The 19,531-nt window shown below is 41.0% G+C and overlaps 1 protein-coding gene across 15 annotated transcripts in view; it reads left to right on the plus strand.

Moving 5' to 3' along the window:
* The window catches only part of cacna1g (calcium channel, voltage-dependent, T type, alpha 1G subunit), a 173,533-nt gene that overhangs the window by 63,898 nt on the left and 90,104 nt on the right, over positions 1-19,531 (plus strand). For 11 of the 15 annotated variants that reach the window (XM_084343142.1, XM_084343143.1, XM_084343132.1 and 8 more), the window contains exons 9-13: positions 8,921-9,072; positions 11,106-11,291; positions 13,653-13,767; positions 15,545-15,700; positions 19,385-19,450. In XM_084343142.1, coding sequence (XP_084199268.1) covers positions 8,921-9,072; positions 11,106-11,291; positions 13,653-13,767; positions 15,545-15,700; positions 19,385-19,450 — 675 coding nt within the window. The remainder of the gene's footprint in view (positions 1-8,920; positions 9,073-11,105; positions 11,292-13,652; positions 13,768-15,544; positions 15,701-19,384; positions 19,451-19,531) is intronic. The other 4 variants (XM_084343146.1, XM_084343138.1, XM_084343133.1 and 1 more) reach the window with 1 other exon arrangement.

A 19,531-nucleotide genomic window follows, 5' to 3' on the forward strand; every position in this document is an offset into this window, starting at 1 on the left:
GTTAGGTTAAGTCAAGTTTAGTTTGGGTAATTTAAGTGAGGTAGATTTAGTTAAGTACATATAGGACTCAATTTAGATTCTAACTTACAGAAGTTAAGTTAAGCTAACTTAGCTAAACTCTATAACAGTGATAACTGTTGGAATATAGAGCTATTTAACACTTTTTTTAAAAAAAATATCACTTACAGCAGCATAAACTTAAGTTGAGTCAAGTCATTTCAAGGCAAGTTAGACTAAGTTAAGTTAAAGCTAGCCACAGTTATGGTTATGCGTTTCAGTTTTTCTCACTATGATACTTTGTATTCGTGAGGCTATATCAGCATAACTCCTCAGATATAAACCAGCATCTTAAGTACAAGGACCATTGTACATCCACACACATGTCCTTCAAACATAGACATGTTTTTACCCTGCAACCCACTAGTGTGTGTGGAGCTACAGAGCCTCCCTCTCCATTTCCTATCTCTTTAACGAACACTCACAAATATGTACACACTAACACTCTGTGCTGCTTGGGAAACGGTCCATACATGCTCTCGCCTGGAGGGCAGCGGAGGGGGCAAGTGCAACGAATGTAAATGTGTACGCAACACAGAGATGGAAGGATAAAAAGATGATTAAATAGAGTGTTGGATAGGGATGACAGAGTGTAAGGACTTGGAGGTGAAGGGATAGAGGGGTTGATGGGTGGAAGAGTGGAGGCGGACAAGTTGGACGAGTGAGGAGAGGGTGTCTGCTTTATCTCTCCGTGCAGTTTAAGAGCGTTACCATTTATGGTGGAGCTGATGGAATAGTTGTGAGTCTGCCAACTATGTGACACAGCCCATAGTCTATTTACTTGGGAAGGTCAACCTCTCTCTCGCTTTACATAAGAAACTTCCCTCCATCTTTATGGCCCTCCCACCACTTTCTTCCCTGCTTCTTTTTCCTCCAGCTCTCCTGTCAGTCTTCCCACTCCCTTGATGATACAAGAGATACAAAAAAGACATAGGTGTGGAGGGAAAAGTGGGTTGAAATGCATTGGTCCTGTTTTGGTAATTGCTGTAGTAGTGAATGCTTTTTAGCGCTGACATGAATATTGATTCAGCCCGTAGCTGTTACATGAGCACAAAGTGATCTGAAGTCACTTTTGGGTCACTCAGTCTACATTTCCCACAGGCGTCGTTTTGAATTTGTTAACCTTGAAAGCTATGCACTTGAAAAAGAAACTACATGTTGTAGAGTGAGTCTTTAAAACTCTGAGTGGTGCTCAACAGTGATGCATTTCTGTTTTTGATCGTGGACAGAAGGGGATGAGTCACCTTAAGAATGGCATGTTGGGGTCAAGTGCATGGGGATTGACTTTAAAGGTCCTAAATGCCAAATCAAGCACCACTAGTGTATGCAGCTCAGCACCAGCATGTTAGACCCTTCACCCCCACGAGCCCTCCTGTGTTTCCCACCTGTGTAATTACCTGCACTGCCCTAATACAGGTGTAACAACCTGTGTCACTGTCTTGTAGAGTACTTAGTCTCTGTGTTCCCTTCCCTCTGTGCCAGTTCATCTTGTTCTCCTGTGACAGTGTTCCAGCCCTTTCCTAGTGTGTCTTTGTGTTTTGTGAGTTTAGCTATGTGACCATTGCCTGACTTTATGACCAAGCCTCTGCCTGCCGATTCTGATCCCTCTGCCTGATCTGATTGACATCCCGTTAACAACCTCTGCCTAATAAGCGGACTGTATTTTAACTGCAACTGTATGTTCGAGTCTGCATCTGAGTCCAAGCCTGCGGTTCAGTGGTGACAGACAGTAGTCATGCCTGCTTGTGTTGTTAGGATCAGGGACCTGCAGGATGTGGAGACTGAAATTTGTTACTGGCTGTTATGGTTTTACTGAATGCTATATCTGTTTTTTACATCCTAATCCTTCATCCGTCACCACAGCTGCCTTACATTAACATTTCAGTTTGAGAGGTAAAATGTGTTGTAGTTATTATAAGGACTGACATTGACATTAGTTTTAAAGTTAAGACTTGTTTCATTTCCTAAGGTTATGGAATTAATGTACAGCAGTCAGTGTATTTACGTCTGTTTGCTGTATCGTGCACACACACATTTGCTTCTCCCCTTGCCAAATCCAGAGAGACAGCGGAAAGACCCTCTCGTCAAGCTTCTTGCTCCAACCAGAGACAATATTTATTCAGCTTTTATCCTACCCTGCCTGAGGAACGCAGTGTTGGCATCTGCAGACACTGGCCTCCCTCCAAGACGGGCCTAAGAAAAGTGTTTTTTTTTCTGATTTGTACAATGGTGAGACGTAGACGGCAAACCAACAGCTCCTAATCCTGGTTTATAGAGGGAGGGCTTTTCCAGCCTTGAAGGCCATGAAACCAAAACGAGAGAATCAATGAAGTGATCAAATGATGGATCCAGTTATTTTCTGGTTCAGTGAGATGTCAAATAACATGCTGCCTGTATTTAGCACGTTCTCTTTTTAGTTCCTGCTCTGAATCTACCATTTTATTCCCTTTGTATTTTCCCATCTTTTCAACAATACTGTATGGTGGAAACATGCTAAAAAAAAAAAATTAAAGGTGTTTTTTGTAAGAAAAGTGGAGTTTTGAATCTCATTCCCAAAAACTGATGCTTTGGGATTGTAGGACGGGTCAGCTGCCAGCCCAAAGCATCAGTTTTTGACAAGTTGGGAAACCCAGAGCATCATTATTTGACAAGTTGGGAATGAGACTCAAAAATCAACTTTTCTTACAAAAAACACCTTTAAAGGTATAGTTGGTAATGTTTTATTTATTTATTTATTTAATTCGGCATGTTTGGCCGAAAGGGAAAGCGGGAGAAGCAGATGCTTATCTAGTCCCGCCCCCATTACCCACAGAATACATTATTTCCACAAATTATATTGAATTGATTTATAATTATATTGTTGGAGAGCTAGCAAGATTTGAAAGTGGCACCTCGTCTAAGCTCCGCCCCCTTCTCCCCCTCCCGTCAGTGCTCCGTCCAAAGCCCCGCCCCCACAAACTTGAACACGCATCAGACAGTCCGTCAGCAGGGCAGAGGAGAGCCGTTAGCATTGGGCTAATACAAGCTACAAAAGTAGCTAAGTTGGCTAACGTTACATATTTCATGAAAATAACAAATCCCCCCGAAGCAAAACAAATAATTACCTGTCCAACAGAAAGACAGCAACCTCTGCATCACTTCTGGAAGTGCTACTTTTGGCTGCATTTTCTCTGCCACTGTTATCTCCTGCTAACTGTGCTAACTCTTCTTCTTCTGTTGTTTTATGGCTGTTGGCAAACAACTTTTAGGTGTGCATTACCACCACCTTCTGACCTGGAGTGTGGATCTCCTGCTAACTCCATATGGAGTGTGCTGAATATATCCGGCAACGGTGACACATGATGAGTGCGCGCAGGGAGGAGGGGGGGGCAGAGGGGGGTGCAGGCAGGACGAGACATGAAGGCATCTGATTGGTTCTTTCAACTCGGACCGAGAGGGAGGGATTGGTCAGAGTTTTTACAGGCCTGCAGCTGCCACAGAGGTCTGATTTATTTCGTTCCTTTTTCTGAACACATTATGTATGGACTACTCTCAGGCTGGGAAGACCATTTCACCCAGTATAACAAATAGTGTTTCTGAACAGGATTACCAACTATACCTTTTTAAAAGAGGTCAAAGTGTGTTTGATTAAAGAAATTGAACAACTACAGTCCAAAGCTTTTGTCTTATAGTGGTGTCCGATTCTTAATATGATAAAATAATCATTAAAGACAGAATGTATGGATGTATTACAAACAGCAAGGGTCCTAAAAATGACCCCATGTGGAACACCGGATTTCAAGGAATATGTTGACTGTCCGGAAATTCACTACTTTACCTTCTATGGAGACCCAGATGAGAATAGCAATATACCTCTTATGTCCACCCATTAAAAATGAAGCTTTTATTTCAATCTTTGATGTGAAATTAAAACTGAAATGCTCTTATTTGATTAATATACTCAAAAAAGTGTCAAAAGGCTTTTGCCATTTCAAGGTGGGTAATATGCTGGATTGTCTCTTGGCTGGGAGTAAGTCTCTGCTGTCCAAGAAATGTTTTGTTTTTTGTACAGAGGTGGGTTTTGTTACTTTAGTACAGAGCCAGGCTAGCTGTTGTCCCTGTCTTTGTGCTAAGCTAAGCTAACTGGAACTGGCTGTAGCTTCATATTTGTGGTTGTTTAGCTCTTCTTGTCTAATTCTTGCCAAGAAAGGAAATAACTGTATATCAAAGCGTTGATGTAGACTTTTAGATCATTCAGTCACCACAAACCAGCTATAATGTTGAGTGTCTCATTCCCCATTTCATGCTTTGAAATTTCCTCTTTTGTAACATTACTAAGCAAACCACTTGATTAAACCAACACACACACCTACACATACAGTACACACACATACCAGATAAAGTGCTGCATCATTGACAGTCGGGAGCTGAGCGGCTCGCAGCATCCCGTTTAGATTAGATCGCATCAGATTAGGTGACATTACATTAGCGCTAACCAGATTACACTATTCCTCATCTAACACACTTTACCTCCTAATGCTCCTGCAGCCTCATTACCCAGGAAACAGCCATCTAAGGAAGCAATTACAAAAGCAAGAATGTCTTTCTCACTTACACAATTCTGCACATGGACACATTCATCTCGCTCTAGGTAGTATGCACACCTCAGTGGCCATTAGTCAATTAAGGAATATATCCTGTTTGATAAGTTAATGTCTGTGAACCTTTGGCGATGCTGGCATGTGTGTGTGGTTGTGGGGGAATTTTTCTGCCTCCATATCTTTTGTGTGTTCCCATGTGCGTTTCTATGTGTGAGAAAGGTTTTTATGGTCTCATTCTCTTGCGGTAATCTTGCATGATGTCTGAGGAATGTCTAATATACAAGCTGGAACAATAGCAGAACAGAAACAGTGGGGGAAAAATAATGACCTGAACCTCAGTCTTTCAAGGCCAGATGTGTGCAGTCCAAGTCTCACCTCATAAAAACTGTACTTCTTGTTCTGGCTTATCAATCGCATCTATTATAAAGCTGTGTGTGCATGTGTGTGTCTACACGCACTATTATAAGTGTGAGTCCGTGCAAAGGTTTTTTCGTACAGTATGTGTGCTTATTTTCTAATGAGTGTAGGAGGTTTCTGTGTGTGGCCTGTGGATGTGTGAGCAAACATGGTTATTAGTGCAACTTTTTGGGTACACCTCTGTGCATTTGTGGTGTCACACTTGTCTGGACATAACTGTGTGTGAGGGCATTCATCCGAAAGAACACATAAACATCTAAGTGCCCTAGCATTTGTTCACCCTTTGAACATTCCTTAATCGCACAAAGTGTGTGCGTGCATGAAGGACTCGCCTCCGCCTCCCCCGTCAGTGTTCAAATGAATGGACACAATAAAGCAGTGGGATCAAACGAATAGATTTGTCTGTGTCTGTGAACCCAGAGACAGACAGAAGAGACGCAGACAATGACAAAAAGGGTGAGATGAAACAGGAAAAAGCTTGTTTTTCAGGAAGCGGAGTTCCCTGGCAGGAGCGGCACTGCAGGCTGTGGGCAAATTATTCTTTTTAAACCAAGAGACAGCAGGGCAAAGATGTTGCCCTCCTTACATATTTTCTACACTATCCATTTAACATTGCTCATGTATTGCGTGATGCCATGCTTAACAAGTAATGTGATGAAATACACTCCATTTACATTATTCCAGCCACAACTGAAGAAAGCGAGAAATCATTTTTCAGCTCCTACTCAAATCACATTCAAGTTTACGCACCCAAAAAGTGGCACACAATCAACCGTGAGAACGTGCAATTTCCATTAAATTCAACAAATGTATTCATCCCAAGCTACAAAACTTAAAAAGGGCATTATGTTTGGTAATGTTTAACCGCTTCTTAAAAGTTGCAGTGACAACAAATATACCAATTTATCTTAAGCCAGTGAAATTCAAGTTTGAAGCTCCAGGCTCTCAATTATGGTGCAATATTAGGCCTTGGTGTTGCTGGACATTCCGTTCTGCCTCTGGGCCTGCTGTTACATTCCAGTCTTATGGGAGTAATGACTTAATACCAAGCAATGACTTTGTAAGTGTTGACTTGTTTAAACTGAGACAAGCTGTCAAGATTCTCTTATTGAAGTTTTCTGTAGATAGTGGTCGGTCTCGGCGGTGCTTACATTGGGCTCACATGCACATACTGAGTTACCCATTTCAAGTTTAGCCTCTAAATTTCAAAAAGTTGTGTAAGAAGTTGCTTTGCTGCTATGCTGCTGTCGTCTACATGTTTTTTGTTGTTTATTTGGAATGAAGGTGGAATTAATAGTCCCTTGACACCAGTTTGAAAGCACTGATTTCCCCCTTTGGTTGACACTTTGGTTGCATCTTTGTCCATGCCTAGCTTCACTGATGGGTGTGTGCTTTTATGCCTGTGCAAAGTGATGTCACGTTGTACTGACATACGCAAGAGTACACCTCTACATCACTACAGCAAGGTGAGAGGTCAAAAGAATGCTTTGACATTTTGGCTTATTCAGGAGGTATGGCTGTTGCCGATCTTCCAGAACTGGAGAGGAGCTTATGTGTTACAATTTGGTAAGAAGATGAGGTCCCAAATGCAGAAAACACACGGGAGGCAGGATTAAGGAACAAAAGGTGAGCTTTAATAACTAAAGTAAAAACACAAAGCCAGGAACAAAAAACGGAAACATACCACGGGGAGACACTGGAGATGACACGGGTGGCATCACAGGACGAACTGACAAAGACAAGAGGGAGCACAAAGACTACATACACACATGCACTAACGAGGGCATGAGGTACAGGTGGAGTGAGGCATGGAAAGGACAGGTGAGGAGGGAAAATCACACAGAGGGAGGAAGGCAACAACGCGACACATGAGGGCACAATTTCAAAGTAAAACAGGAAAGATAAGAGAATAAGAGAACACAAAAACCAGGATCATGACATTCGTATGTCACTTCAAGTACATTACATTGTTAATGTTGTGAAATGGTCCCATGTTTATTACTGTAAGCTTAGGCAGCAAAGCTTCTTGGTTAAGCTAAGGAAAAGATTATTTTGCAACCATATTCACTTTTGATCAGAGAGTTAAATGAGAAGATCCATGCCACTTTGATATGTGCTGCCAGAAGCAGCCAGTTAGCTTAGCAAAGCCTTAAGACTGGACAGAGGAGAAACAGCTAGCCTTGTTCACTCCAACAGTAACAAAATCCGCCTACCAGCACCTCTTAAGCTCAGTAAATAACACATTATATCTCTTCAGTTAGCTGTAAAAAAGGTGAAGTATTAAACAATTATTTGCCTTTTTTACAGGGTTTTCTTTTGCAGGCTGTAGTTTTATATTAAATGGACAAACGTTTCACTCATCTGATGTAACTTTTCCTTTAAAGAGCTGAACAAAAACAGGGTTTTCAGCTGGAGTTATTTTCTGTACTTACTCTTTGAATAATTTCTCATACTTATGGCTGGTATTGGTGCTATGTTTCCCTTTTTAAAAAGAAATTAGGGTCCACTGCCAAACTCTTGAGTGTTAGACGGAGTGTTTACTTCACCAGATGAAAGCTTAGGTCTGATTGCATTCTAAATGTTTATTGCCCTAAAGCAGGGATAGTGGAATAACCATGTTTCCCATGTGACCTATAGTAGTATAACAATACCAGTGACAATATTTCAATATCACCAAATGACTCTGTGTCACTGTTGCTTAAGTGCTCTAGACAAACTGGTGCCTTAATGCAGCATGAGGGGCTGTTATTCAACCGGTGATGTTAATCTCTGTGTTCCTTTCTCCGTGTGTCTATGCTAGTGTTGAGTAGTGGCTGCTTAAACAGTCATGGTGTATTGTGATTAGTGGCAGCCCACCAGGACAGGCTTAATGGCACACACTGTTTACTTTACATTACATTTTCTCCATGATCTCCTGGAGATAATGTTTCTGCGGGGACGGCAACGCAGTGGGACGTTGAGACTGTCACACACACATATGTGCACACATTCACTTACACATTGATGACAGAGAACATTCAAGCACAGATCAGGCCCTCAACACCTTCCGTCCTCTGTGTCATGTCAGTGTAATGTGTGTGTGTGACACCATGTTTGAGTTGTGTAAACTGTTTATTGCGTGGAGATGAAAGGCCACATGAAGCTTGTCTGGGGTGTTTCACAGTCCGCAGACACATAACAGCATTCCCACCGGCTCTTTTCTCCTCACCGATAATTACAGATACTCGCTATAGATGTCTGATTTACATACTGTGTCACATTTGGATGTGCTGTGCCTTTTATCTTTTGGCTGTGTTCTTTCTCTTGTCTGTCTGCACTGCCTGTCTGTTTTCCTCTCTTTTATTTATTTATTTTTCTTTATGGCACACATTCACCCACGCTCAAATGCTCACACACATACAGTACACAGCAGTTGTTTGATGTAGATGTGAGTGGCAGCCCAATTCTCTGATGAGCTTTGAGCAGGCGTCCCAGGCATATTCAGCTGCAGCATTGTGATCTGTGTGTGTGTGTGTGTGTGTGTGTGTGTGTGTGTGTGTGTGTCTTGGTGTGAGATAAAGGTTGGGTGTGTGTGTGTTGTATTGAGTGTGAAAAGACAGATTTGTCATATTTGAATTGTATGTGTGTTGTTGTCGTCATTAGCACATTTCTTTGTGCACATGTGACACAGCAGGTGTTTTTGCTGTAGTCACATAAATGTCTTGATACAGCAGCAATCTTCAGGTTTCATACAGATTAGACACGCACATCCAGTGCTGTTGCGTCTAAGTGCTGGCAGTCAAGCTGAAAAAGAGGCAAATGTCTGATTTGGAGAAACACGGTTTATATAATTGTCTAATTGTCTCTACAATTGTCTCTGTCTCCAGCCTGATGAGTTGACCAATGCATTGGAGATCAGTAACATCGTGTTCACCAGCCTGTTCTCTCTGGAGATGCTGTTAAAGGTGTTGGTCTACGGGCCCTTTGGCTACATCAAGAACCCCTACAACATCTTCGATGGCATCATCGTGGTCATCAGGTGAGTTAGAGAGCAAGATTTTCGGATAATAGAAAGCCCTTAACTGATTTAGCGATCCTTCCTTCGTGCTCTCTGTTTCTACTCTTAAAATAATCCTACTGGCAACACATAACCTAAAGGCCTTGCATGGTCACTATTAAAATCTTGAGTTCATTCATTCAGCTAGTCTATTATGGAGATGTGAAAGCAGATAAAATAGTGCCAGGCAGCCAACCTGACTGGATTACCAGTCAGACTTCATTTTCCCAGGAGATATTGTGTAAATTGCATTGTAAAAGTGAGGTTTATAGGAAACCATTCTAAATGTTCATAGTGTCATTATTCTATAGCTATTACATTGTGCAATCGACATTTACTTCAAAAGGATAGCAGAAAAATATGTCTATTGCCATTTTACCAAATTTAAGGGTTGAAAAAGAAATGAAAAATAATTTTGTATCTTCATTTCAATGTGGGGAATAAAAAGAGTGTTCATAAACTAGAAACAGTCTCAAAGAGTGGTTCTGCAGTTTGTAGGTTGTAGTACAGTGTTGTGGTAAACACGGCAAAGGCACATCACTGAGTTAATGGTCTCTCATTTCCCAAAAAATGTTCTGCCATTTTCCTGAACTGGCAGATAAAATGTGTTGTGCCAGGGCAGAAGATCTCATTAGAAAAGGAAACACACGCTCCATTTTTTCAGTTGCATGGCCTTCAAATGAAATGAGGAACATTACTTATATAGTTACCTGCTTATTACTTACTGACCAGACCCTAAAAGATAAAGAAAATCACCTTTCCTCAATATCTCTTTATTGTTTTTCAGTTTTTATCATAGATTTGATTTGGAACCCTCTTCATATCATAAATTTGTTATTAGTTAATCAAGGAACTTTCATTTTTGTCGATCCTGGCGGCCCCTGAGGGCAAAAGATGACAATCAACAAAGTAAACTTTGGCCAGGCTGTGAGCTGTGTTCCACTACAAGAAATTTAATTTTATGACTTATCTGACTCCAGTAAGTCGGAATCTGACCAGTTGGCAGGTTTTAAGAACAATAGATTCTGGCTGATGGTGAAAAGTTCCTTGTAGTATATTTAATAACTAACTATTTAGTTTATGCCAACATTGTGTTATTGAGTAAAAGTGCTGTCCAGTTTCAGTCATCAGTGTTTGACATGTTAAAGTTAGTAACCAGAGAGGAATCAAAAGATAAACGTCAAAATGATATTATCCAAAAATTAACTTAAGCTGCACTAATCAATAATTTTACATAGAAAATAGGTCCAATGATAATGTATAATGTGAAAGGTGTTGCTTGTAGTGATTGTTCCACACAGATTTATCACCTGACTCTGCAGTTCCCCCTTTACAGAGCGTTTTTAGTGTCTATCAGCTCATTGTTTCGGCTTTACGGTATGCAACTTTACTGATTTGGTTCCCCTCACAGCTGTCTTCAGCTCCTTTTCCAGCTGTAGCAGGCAGCCCTTTTACATAACAGGTAATAATAAACCCACTGCACAGCACTAAACAGACACAGCCATAGTGGAACATCGAGCCAGGTTTCCTTCAGGTGTTGGTGGAGACCAAAACAAGGCTCAGAGGAGAGTGAATGTTGGACAGAATCACGACTTCAAATAAATCTTAATGTTGCTCCATATCTGCTTGATGTGTGAACAGGCAACTGTTTACCAACATATTCATGAGGTGACACATCAATGTTGTGCTTTCAGCCTGTTTTTCTGCCTCAAAATAATCAATTTAGACTGCTTTAATGATTAAATCAAGTATAAATAATTGACTGATGAATGTTTTATAAAGCATACATAAGCAATGTGCAGCTCCCTATCACATGGTTGTCAGTACCAATGACAATGCTTAAACATTGAGCATGTCAGTATGTGTTGCCTTTTATTAGGAAAAAGAGAGACCTTAAAAGAAACACATCATGTTGAGAATTAACAAGCAGTAGGTTGAACTGCCCAGCGCTCTCGGCTGTTTGAAGACCTTGGATCTAACTTGAATCGGTATGTGTGTCTCTTTTCTTTGGCCAGTGTGTGGGAGATTGTGGGTCAGCAGGGTGGCGGTCTGTCAGTGCTGAGGACCTTCCGGCTGATGCGGGTGCTGAAGCTGGTCCGTTTCATGCCGGCCCTGCAGAGGCAGCTGGTGGTGCTGATGAAGACCATGGACAACGTGGCCACCTTCTGCATGCTGCTCATGCTCTTCATCTTCATCTTCAGGTAGGTAGAGGGAGAGGCAGAGGGAGTGACCTTACATTCAATCTCATACTGCAAAAGTATATATATATACATAAATATGTGTGTGTCTGTTGAATTGCCTTGTTCTTCTTGCTAATGGAAGAACGATATCAAATAAAGATAGTAATAGAAAACAGACGAGGACATCTGAAGGGAGTTCGATCAGTGGCCGTGAAACAAATTCTGTAGATGGAATTGAAAGCAAAGGTGTGGAATGAAAGTCAATTGGTAGATAAGTAACGTGGCAAGCAAATAGCTGAGAGAAGCAGAGATCAGTACAGACGTGACAGGAAGACTAAGATCAGTCGATGGGATGACGAGACTAAGTGATTCACTCTTTGTGTCAGCAGCCTTTCTTTCTGCCTGGTTAGGCCTGTGGCTGAGCTCAACAAAATCAAATATGTGGAGGTTCTCTGCACTTGTCCAGTACACAAACACACCTGATCGTTAAAGAAATAATGGAATAGAATTATTTGTTTTTTAGGGAATTTTTGTTGAATATAGGAGCTTGAAACCCAAACCTATCAACCCTACCTGTCAAAAATGTACAGAATATTAGGGAGTAGATGAGGAACATCAGAGTAAAAAAAAAAAAAAGAATTAAACACTCAAAACCTCAAATCTGACTCAATTCAATCTGTTCCATCAAGACCGTTTGACCCACCAACTGTCATCAGACTCTGACTCAGATGTCGCTAAATACTAATTGGCGCCTAGAAGCACATGACTTATACTTTTCCCTGCACATTGAAGCTTACACAAAAGAATAAATACATAAAAACATTGAAATAAACTTTTACTCCTGAGACATATGTTATATTCTTATATTTGTCTAAATATTGTGACATATTTGTTAAACAGTTTTTGATGTACAGGCTTGATGTTCTTTTCCCCACTGTCAGGGCCCCCTAGTGGCAAGGAGGCCCTAGCCATGATACTCACCATGCATCTACACACTGTATGTCTTTGTATTATATAACGTAGTGGTGCAGTAGAAGTACAGATTGCAGTTGTGCAGGTCTATCCGAGCTGTGCTGCTTCATTTCAGCAGCTTGTTGGAGTGTGTTTCCAGTATGTGTTAGTGCATGAATGTGATGGCACACATGCATTTTTATACACACATACACACATACATACACAATCACACACACACACAGTATTCAAGGGTCTTGTATAAGCAGAGATAAACAGCGCCTGATTTGAGTGAAGACTTGCCAAGTTGACACAACAGAGGCCTGCTCATTGATCCCTCAGCTCCAGTCGAGCTTCAGTGTCTGTGTTGGTGAATAATGACAGACTGCAGGGCACTTACTGCTGCTTCATAATAATAACACCATCTATTAGCTGACTTACTGCATGAAGCAAGGGATTTTCTTTCTTTCTTTCTTTCTTCCCATCTCAAACTCTCTTCTTTTTATACATTTACCTATCCACGCCAGGTCAACAGTAGTACTCAAGATTTGGTAACATGGATATCTAGTGAACAAGAAAAAGGGAATATACCCATTTGCCTTCCTTCTGAGGGTAAGGAACTAGATCTAGAAGTCAAATAAAGTAGCTTAGCATTAAGACTAGAAGCAGCTGGTCTGCCTCCGACAAAATCATGTTTGTTCACTCTGTACATAAACAAAAATGTAGAAACAGCAACATGTGGTTTTAGGGCAAGTTTTGTTCTCTAACTATTTCTTGAAAAACTTGTGACTTCCCAGAGTCTTGTCATCAAACCACAAATTGCCATTTCCTGCTAGTGTACGGATTCAACAAATGACATGCAGCCAGTTAGTTAGTGACCCTTGGAGGTTGCCAGTCTTTATACTACAGCTCCAGCTCTACACTTAATGCTCAGATTAAGAGTTTTCTGCAGTCTGCTCATCTCACTTTTGTCGAGCTATTCATTTAATTTCCAAAGTAGCTGAAATAACGTTCAGCTGCCTTCCATTGCACTTGATCTTCATTTGTTTCAACAAAAATGCATAAGGTGTCATTGCTGTGGGTTGTGACGCTCTCCATGGTGCTGAACTTAACCTGGCATAAGCGCTTCATTTCCACTGCCTTTCTTGGCAGCATTTCTGCCTCAATGCATTCAGGGTCAACTGTTTATTGACAAATGACAGTTTATAAACCTGACCGACAGTAAGTTATGTTATCTTTGCTACATTTTTGGTCATTAAACAGGTTTTACTTGATGTAGTGTAATATTTATTGCACAGTATATTCTGCCACAGCTACTTTCTTAAACAGCAAGTGTTATCAGTATGACACAGTCAAAACGAGTATTTTCAATGGGTTGCTCGGATTTAAACAATTATTCCTCTGCTTCCTGTTTGTGTTCTTCTGTGTCAGTATCCTGGGGATGCATCTGTTTGGTTGCAAGTTTGGGTCTGAGAGGGATGGAGACACCCTGCCAGACAGGAAGAACTTTGACTCTCTTCTCTGGGCCATAGTGACTGTCTTCCAGGTGAGCATAAACCCTTCTCGTCCTCATTTAACAGAGCTAATGGAAGCATTAGCTCTGTTCAATATTCTTATTTCACTTTGTTATGGCCAATTTAGCTGTATTTTTATGCTCGACTTCACAGTCTGTTAAAAAAGTTCAAATTAAGCAGCAGGTTGACCATTTGGGATGAGAGTTCATCAACTCATCATCTGGATGCTTCCTGTGATAACACTTTAACGTTTGAAGTGCCCTCAAGCAATCAACATAGATAACATCTTCCTGCTTCATTGGTGCTGACTGAAGCTGCCCCCATTCAGACGCTGGAAAGACAATTTCCTCCTGAATAAATAAAATATATGAAATCAAATATTCCTTTTCATTCTCATATCCCCTCTCTCCTGGCCTGGCCTCCACTCATCTAATTTTCCAAGTATCTTTCATAGGTTAAGTAGACCTGCCTCTTGCATCATGTCACCTTGGATTAGTGAATCAACTCAGAGCCCCTCTGTATAGTATTTAATGTCCATAACATAGGTATATATATAGTTACATTCATAATTGAGTGTAACATCTGATCAGGGACTATATAATGTATCAGCATGTCTGGGTGTACAGGACATTGCACTGACATGTCTGTTCTAATGTTACACATGGAGGCTTCTCTGATTAAGTCCATATAGTCATGAAAGCTTCGGGTCCTTTCAAATGATTAACGTGTCGTGCAGAGAATGTTTTACATTTTATGTTTTTGATAGAGAAATTCAAGTGAGAAACCTACTAGAAAGTAAACTTCATCAACACACAGCCCTTTGAAATTTCACAGAATGGACCGTTTGCTAAACTGTTCCCCAAAACTCAGATTGTCCAATCATTGCAAAAGTGTAAGGAATGGATTAAACAGTGTTTATCTGCTTTAACCTGAGCTACAAATGTTAGCATAGCCAGCTAACCAGCTTACTATCCACAATTGTAGCCAAACCCAATTACTTTCAAAGGAGCCAAGGAGCACATCTAATAATTGTATTAGTCTGTATGTTTACATGATGTGTTTAATAAAGCCACTATTAAGTATTCACCCACTGTATGGAAGTCACTTGTAGATGCTATCAAAGTTTTTGCTAACGCTAGCGTCTCTGTTCTGCTTGTTATTCGATTTACAAAATTTTGCACTCGATTACTTCCAGCCAAGCAGAGATATCGCTATTTATGTCAAACACATCTGTTAGTTTCCATCCTGAAAGCCTTTTCTTCTGTAACATTAATGGTGAAAACACATTGTTTGAAAACATGAAGCATGTCAGCTAAGTAGCCAAACAGGGTATGTTGGGTATTATAACAGTATTTTCCATATGAATTTGATTAATTCTAGGACTACCGTACTCTACACTTCAACACTAACAATCTGTAGCATTAGCATGTCTTCTACATGAATCCTCAGCTGGTGAGGATGCTTAGTTTTTACCTGGTACAGGTACATGACTATAAAGTGCAAATTTAAATCATATCTTTCACAAGGTTCTCATTTCAAAACAAGTCAGCAGGGAACATTAAAAGGCCAGTTAGAGACAGCGTTTTCAACTAACATGGCTATCTTAGCTAGCTAGCTACAGCTGATAAAATAAGAGAGGTAAAGCTACCAGCGTTAGCAATGTAAACACTATATGTGCCTTGCTCTTTACAGGTATTAAAAGTGTCTCTTAAGGGGAAATGGCTTAGCGAACAGTCAATTATCAAACACATACTATCCAACTACTACAACAATTGCTGAACCATACTTTTTCCTCCAACTCTCGTGCAGATCCTAACACAGGAAGACTGGAACAAGGTATTATATAATGGCATGGCCTCCACCACTCCTGTAGCGGCCCTCTACTTCATCGCACTCATGACCTTTGGCAACTACGTCCTCTTCAACTTGCTGGTGGCCATCTTGGTTGAGGGTTTCCAAACAGAGGTATAATGTTTCAGGTCACACAAGCACAAAACTAACTAATGCAAAACTATATTGAAAAAACACCTTTTTTTAAAAATTATTATTATTCAGCTGTTTTTTCTGAAATTCAGTCATGAAATGCTCAATGTTGCCTTCTGGGTGAGATTGTTTATCTTCTATTAAATGTAGGTCATCTAGTTGAATCTTCCAAAGTAAAATGGCTTGCTTCAGGTCTTAACACAGATAATATCTGTGAAAGTAATATATTCTGGTGATTATTCATGCTAGTTTTTAGGTCTTAAGACTGAAACATGAGGCCAAATTACTCAATGAGGTGCTTACTTTTCAGTGCAGTCACACATTACACTAATGGATGGATGCTCATGCCCACACTTACATAACAAATTCATAAGCACTGTGGTTATTAACCTATACCTTTCCTTGCACTCTCTGCAGTGGGTTATGTGAGGACATGAGATCGCACTAGTTGCAGCGTTTCATTTTTTCCTCTCCTCTTCATCTTCATCTCGCTGTCAGCCTCTTCTCCTCCCACTCTTTCCCACTATCTCAGCAGTCATCCTCATTATTGTTCTGCTTATTTGCCAATGCAGTCATGCCATAAAGTACATCATAAGAAAACTATGTCTGCTAGACTAGACTGCATCAGCCCACATCTCCCACAACCCCTGTTTCATCAGTCTCATGCTCTGATACCTTCTTTTTATGCCCCCCTGATCTTTCCCGCCCTCAGTACGACTCTCCCTATGTCGTAAAACATAAGTGATGTGTTATCCACCACCGCACCGTGTTAGTGATTCTGCTCTGAGACAGAAAAGAAGAAGAGACAGTGAAAAGATAGGTAGTGAAGAAGGTACATTAATGGCTGTTTCAAAGACAGCAGCTGAGAAAAACTGTTTCCCAGGACCTTTTTTGGGTCTACAGGGAGCAAAGAAGTTGAAACTCATTGAGCAACCTCTCTTTACTTTTCAGCCAGCCCATTTGGAGCGTAAAGGGCTATATTTGAGACAGATAGAGGTATTGAGAACAAGGAATAGAAGCTGAGTGGAGATGGAGAGAGTAAATCACACGAGTATTCGGCCTTTCTCAAGCTGTCTACTTGTCTCCCACTCTTTCTCTTTCTTTAAGGGGTGACAGCACCTATGCTTTGATCTCTGACGCTCTTTGGCTCTTTGGATAAGAGAAGAGAGAAATAGATGAGGGGTGGCAGAGAGGGAGGTTGACAGCCTCATAAAATATGGATTAATTGGAATGGGCTTCTCCAGCTATTGTGCTTATCTGCCTTACAAATATCAAGTGCATGACTGTAGTGAGTGGAATCACATAGGAGGTGGGAGACATTGACCAAAGCAGCTTAAGATGAAGGCTTTACATGCAGGCCAAGACTGGAATTAATACGTTTCTGTCGACTTCTTGACATCCAAGTGAAATTAAATGAGGTTTTTCATGAGTTTTATATAATTCTCTGCAGTGACAGCACCCTTTTTATCAGTGTTCTGCTGGCAGACTTTTTTTAATACCAACTGATGATATTGTTTAATTTGATTGGTGCAATATCTCATGGACAGGAACCAAAGATGGTTTGAAAAATCACTTTTCACAATGACCCAACCGGCAGTTAGCCAAATGGGGAGCCGACATTGTTAGCTGATGCATAGCCGTTCCATTTGTTGTTAGTTTTGACAGTCTGGGTATATTCCATCACCAAAACTGGATCCGAGAGTGAAAGACAGCTTACGCAAGCCAGTCCCCCTCCTGCCGATGACTTTTAAAGTTTTGAAAAGTGAAACTCTGCTAGCGTTAGAAGACACGGTTAACTAGCTTCCACATTCCATGTGAAATACGAACAGAAAGCAGCTATAATCAATTATTTCGTACTAATGGATCACATGACTTTGTGTTGCCTCAGCTCTACTGAGCATTTTATAATTTTTCAGCTCATTGTTTTGTTTTTTTGGCCTTCAACTTTGCTGTTTTGGTTCCACCTAATAAATCTATCTTATAGCCTCACATTATTTTCAGCTGCAGCAGTCAGCAAGGAAGCTCTAAAAACCCCCTGTGCAGTGACTGCCCAACACCAAACAGCAAGCAGGCTAAATTAGCAGTTAGCAGCTAAAATACAGATATTCCCCTCATAGTGTTGGTAATGACCAAAAAAAAGGAGCTAAAAGAATGCTAAGGTTGCTGCATACCTACTAGTTGCAGCTAACAAGTTTACCACATCAGCTTAAAGGGTGATAATATGTTAATGTTATGTTCATAGCTTGTTTTTGCTGCCCCCAGGTGACCGAAAATTAGATATTGGAAGTTTATAAGCACAATGGGTTCTCCCAAAGGTTGGATGTTGTAAAAAGACAGACTTCTCACAACGCTAACAGTTTACGGCTAATGATACGTGAGCACAGAAGCCACTCTGTCATTTAAGTTCATTTTGATTACAAAATTTGAGACAAATTTAAATTTTAGTTTTAATAATTATAGTGTCTTTGCGTTGTTTAAATATGACTTTCTTTTAAAAGCCATGAGGGGAAGGAGAGAAAAAAATCTTCAAAAACACAAACATATACACACTCTTGTACATTCACACACACACACACACACACACACACACACACACACACACACAAATGTAGAAACTTCTAAGGTCCATTAGCTCGTGTTCTGTTCTCCCCCTCTGCTCTCCTGTATCATCACATGGCTGTCGGCTTTATTCTCCCTCTCCTTTTTCAACTTAACATCCTTTTCTGCAAACACAAAGTTTATTTTTAGTCAGACAAACTTTCCCTGCGTCAGGGTTGCTAGGTAACACGCGCTGCTTGAACGACGTGAGCTAAGCCAGGAGAGATGTACAGTATGGATGTGGAGCCAAGACACACAGCCAAACACACAACATTGCTGTAGACATAAAGGCAGAGGGGAAATCACCTTATGGATGCGTTTTTTCCTCTGCGCCTGCTTTTATTTTCTTGTTTAAACTCCTTCCTCCCCCCTCTTCATCTCCTCCATTTCTTCTATCTATCTTTTTCTCTCATTACGTTTCTCTGGCAGGTTGTGACAGTGTGAATATCCGCTGCAGAGAGTGCAACCAGGCTGATCTGTTTCTCTATGGAGACCGATTAACAGCAGAGAGACTGAAGCTCTTTTTCATTACACCTCTCACTGTGACACGAAACATACATTTCACACATATACAAACATCACACAGAAGCACACATACTGTACTTGACGAGTCAGCTGCAGAGGAAAGCTTCCATGCTGAGCACAATATGTCCCGAACGATGCATAGCTGCACTGCAGCAGCATTAAATGTATATGTCAAGGTCATTGTCATTACTGCTTTCTGTCCCGATGATTTTCATACAAAACGTGAATGGACCAACCGGAGGGTAAAACATGGCTGTGCTCTTCACTTCTACTCTTTGCTGTCCTGACTTTTCATGCTTTGGACTTACTAAAGTTTGCTGAAATACACATGTGCAGCACGTGACTGTGCACTGTGATCCAGGACAGTTGCTTTGATATGCTCTGCTGCATGGTAAAGTCAAAAATGTTACAACAGGCTGAATCTCCTTTAACTGTCTCCTTCTGCTCTTGTCTACTGTTGTGGTTCCACCTCTCACCTCTGTGCCTCTTTTCCTGTGTGCGCCTCCCTCTCCTGTCCGGCTGCACCGATCACTTCCACTATAGGAAGTGTCCAAGCGGGAGGATTTGCATGCCCAGCTGAGCCTTATTCAGCTGCCTGTAGACTCAGGGGTATGTAAAGCGCTGCAGCTCTGCCTCCCCCCCCCCCCCCCCCCCCCTCCATTTAATCGACTAACCGCCCTCCTCCATCCT

The sequence above is a fragment of the Pagrus pagrus genome (genome assembly GCF_965226575.1).
Source record: "Pagrus pagrus genome assembly, chromosome: 21".
NCBI classification, from domain to species: domain Eukaryota; kingdom Metazoa; phylum Chordata; class Actinopteri; order Spariformes; family Sparidae; genus Pagrus; species Pagrus pagrus.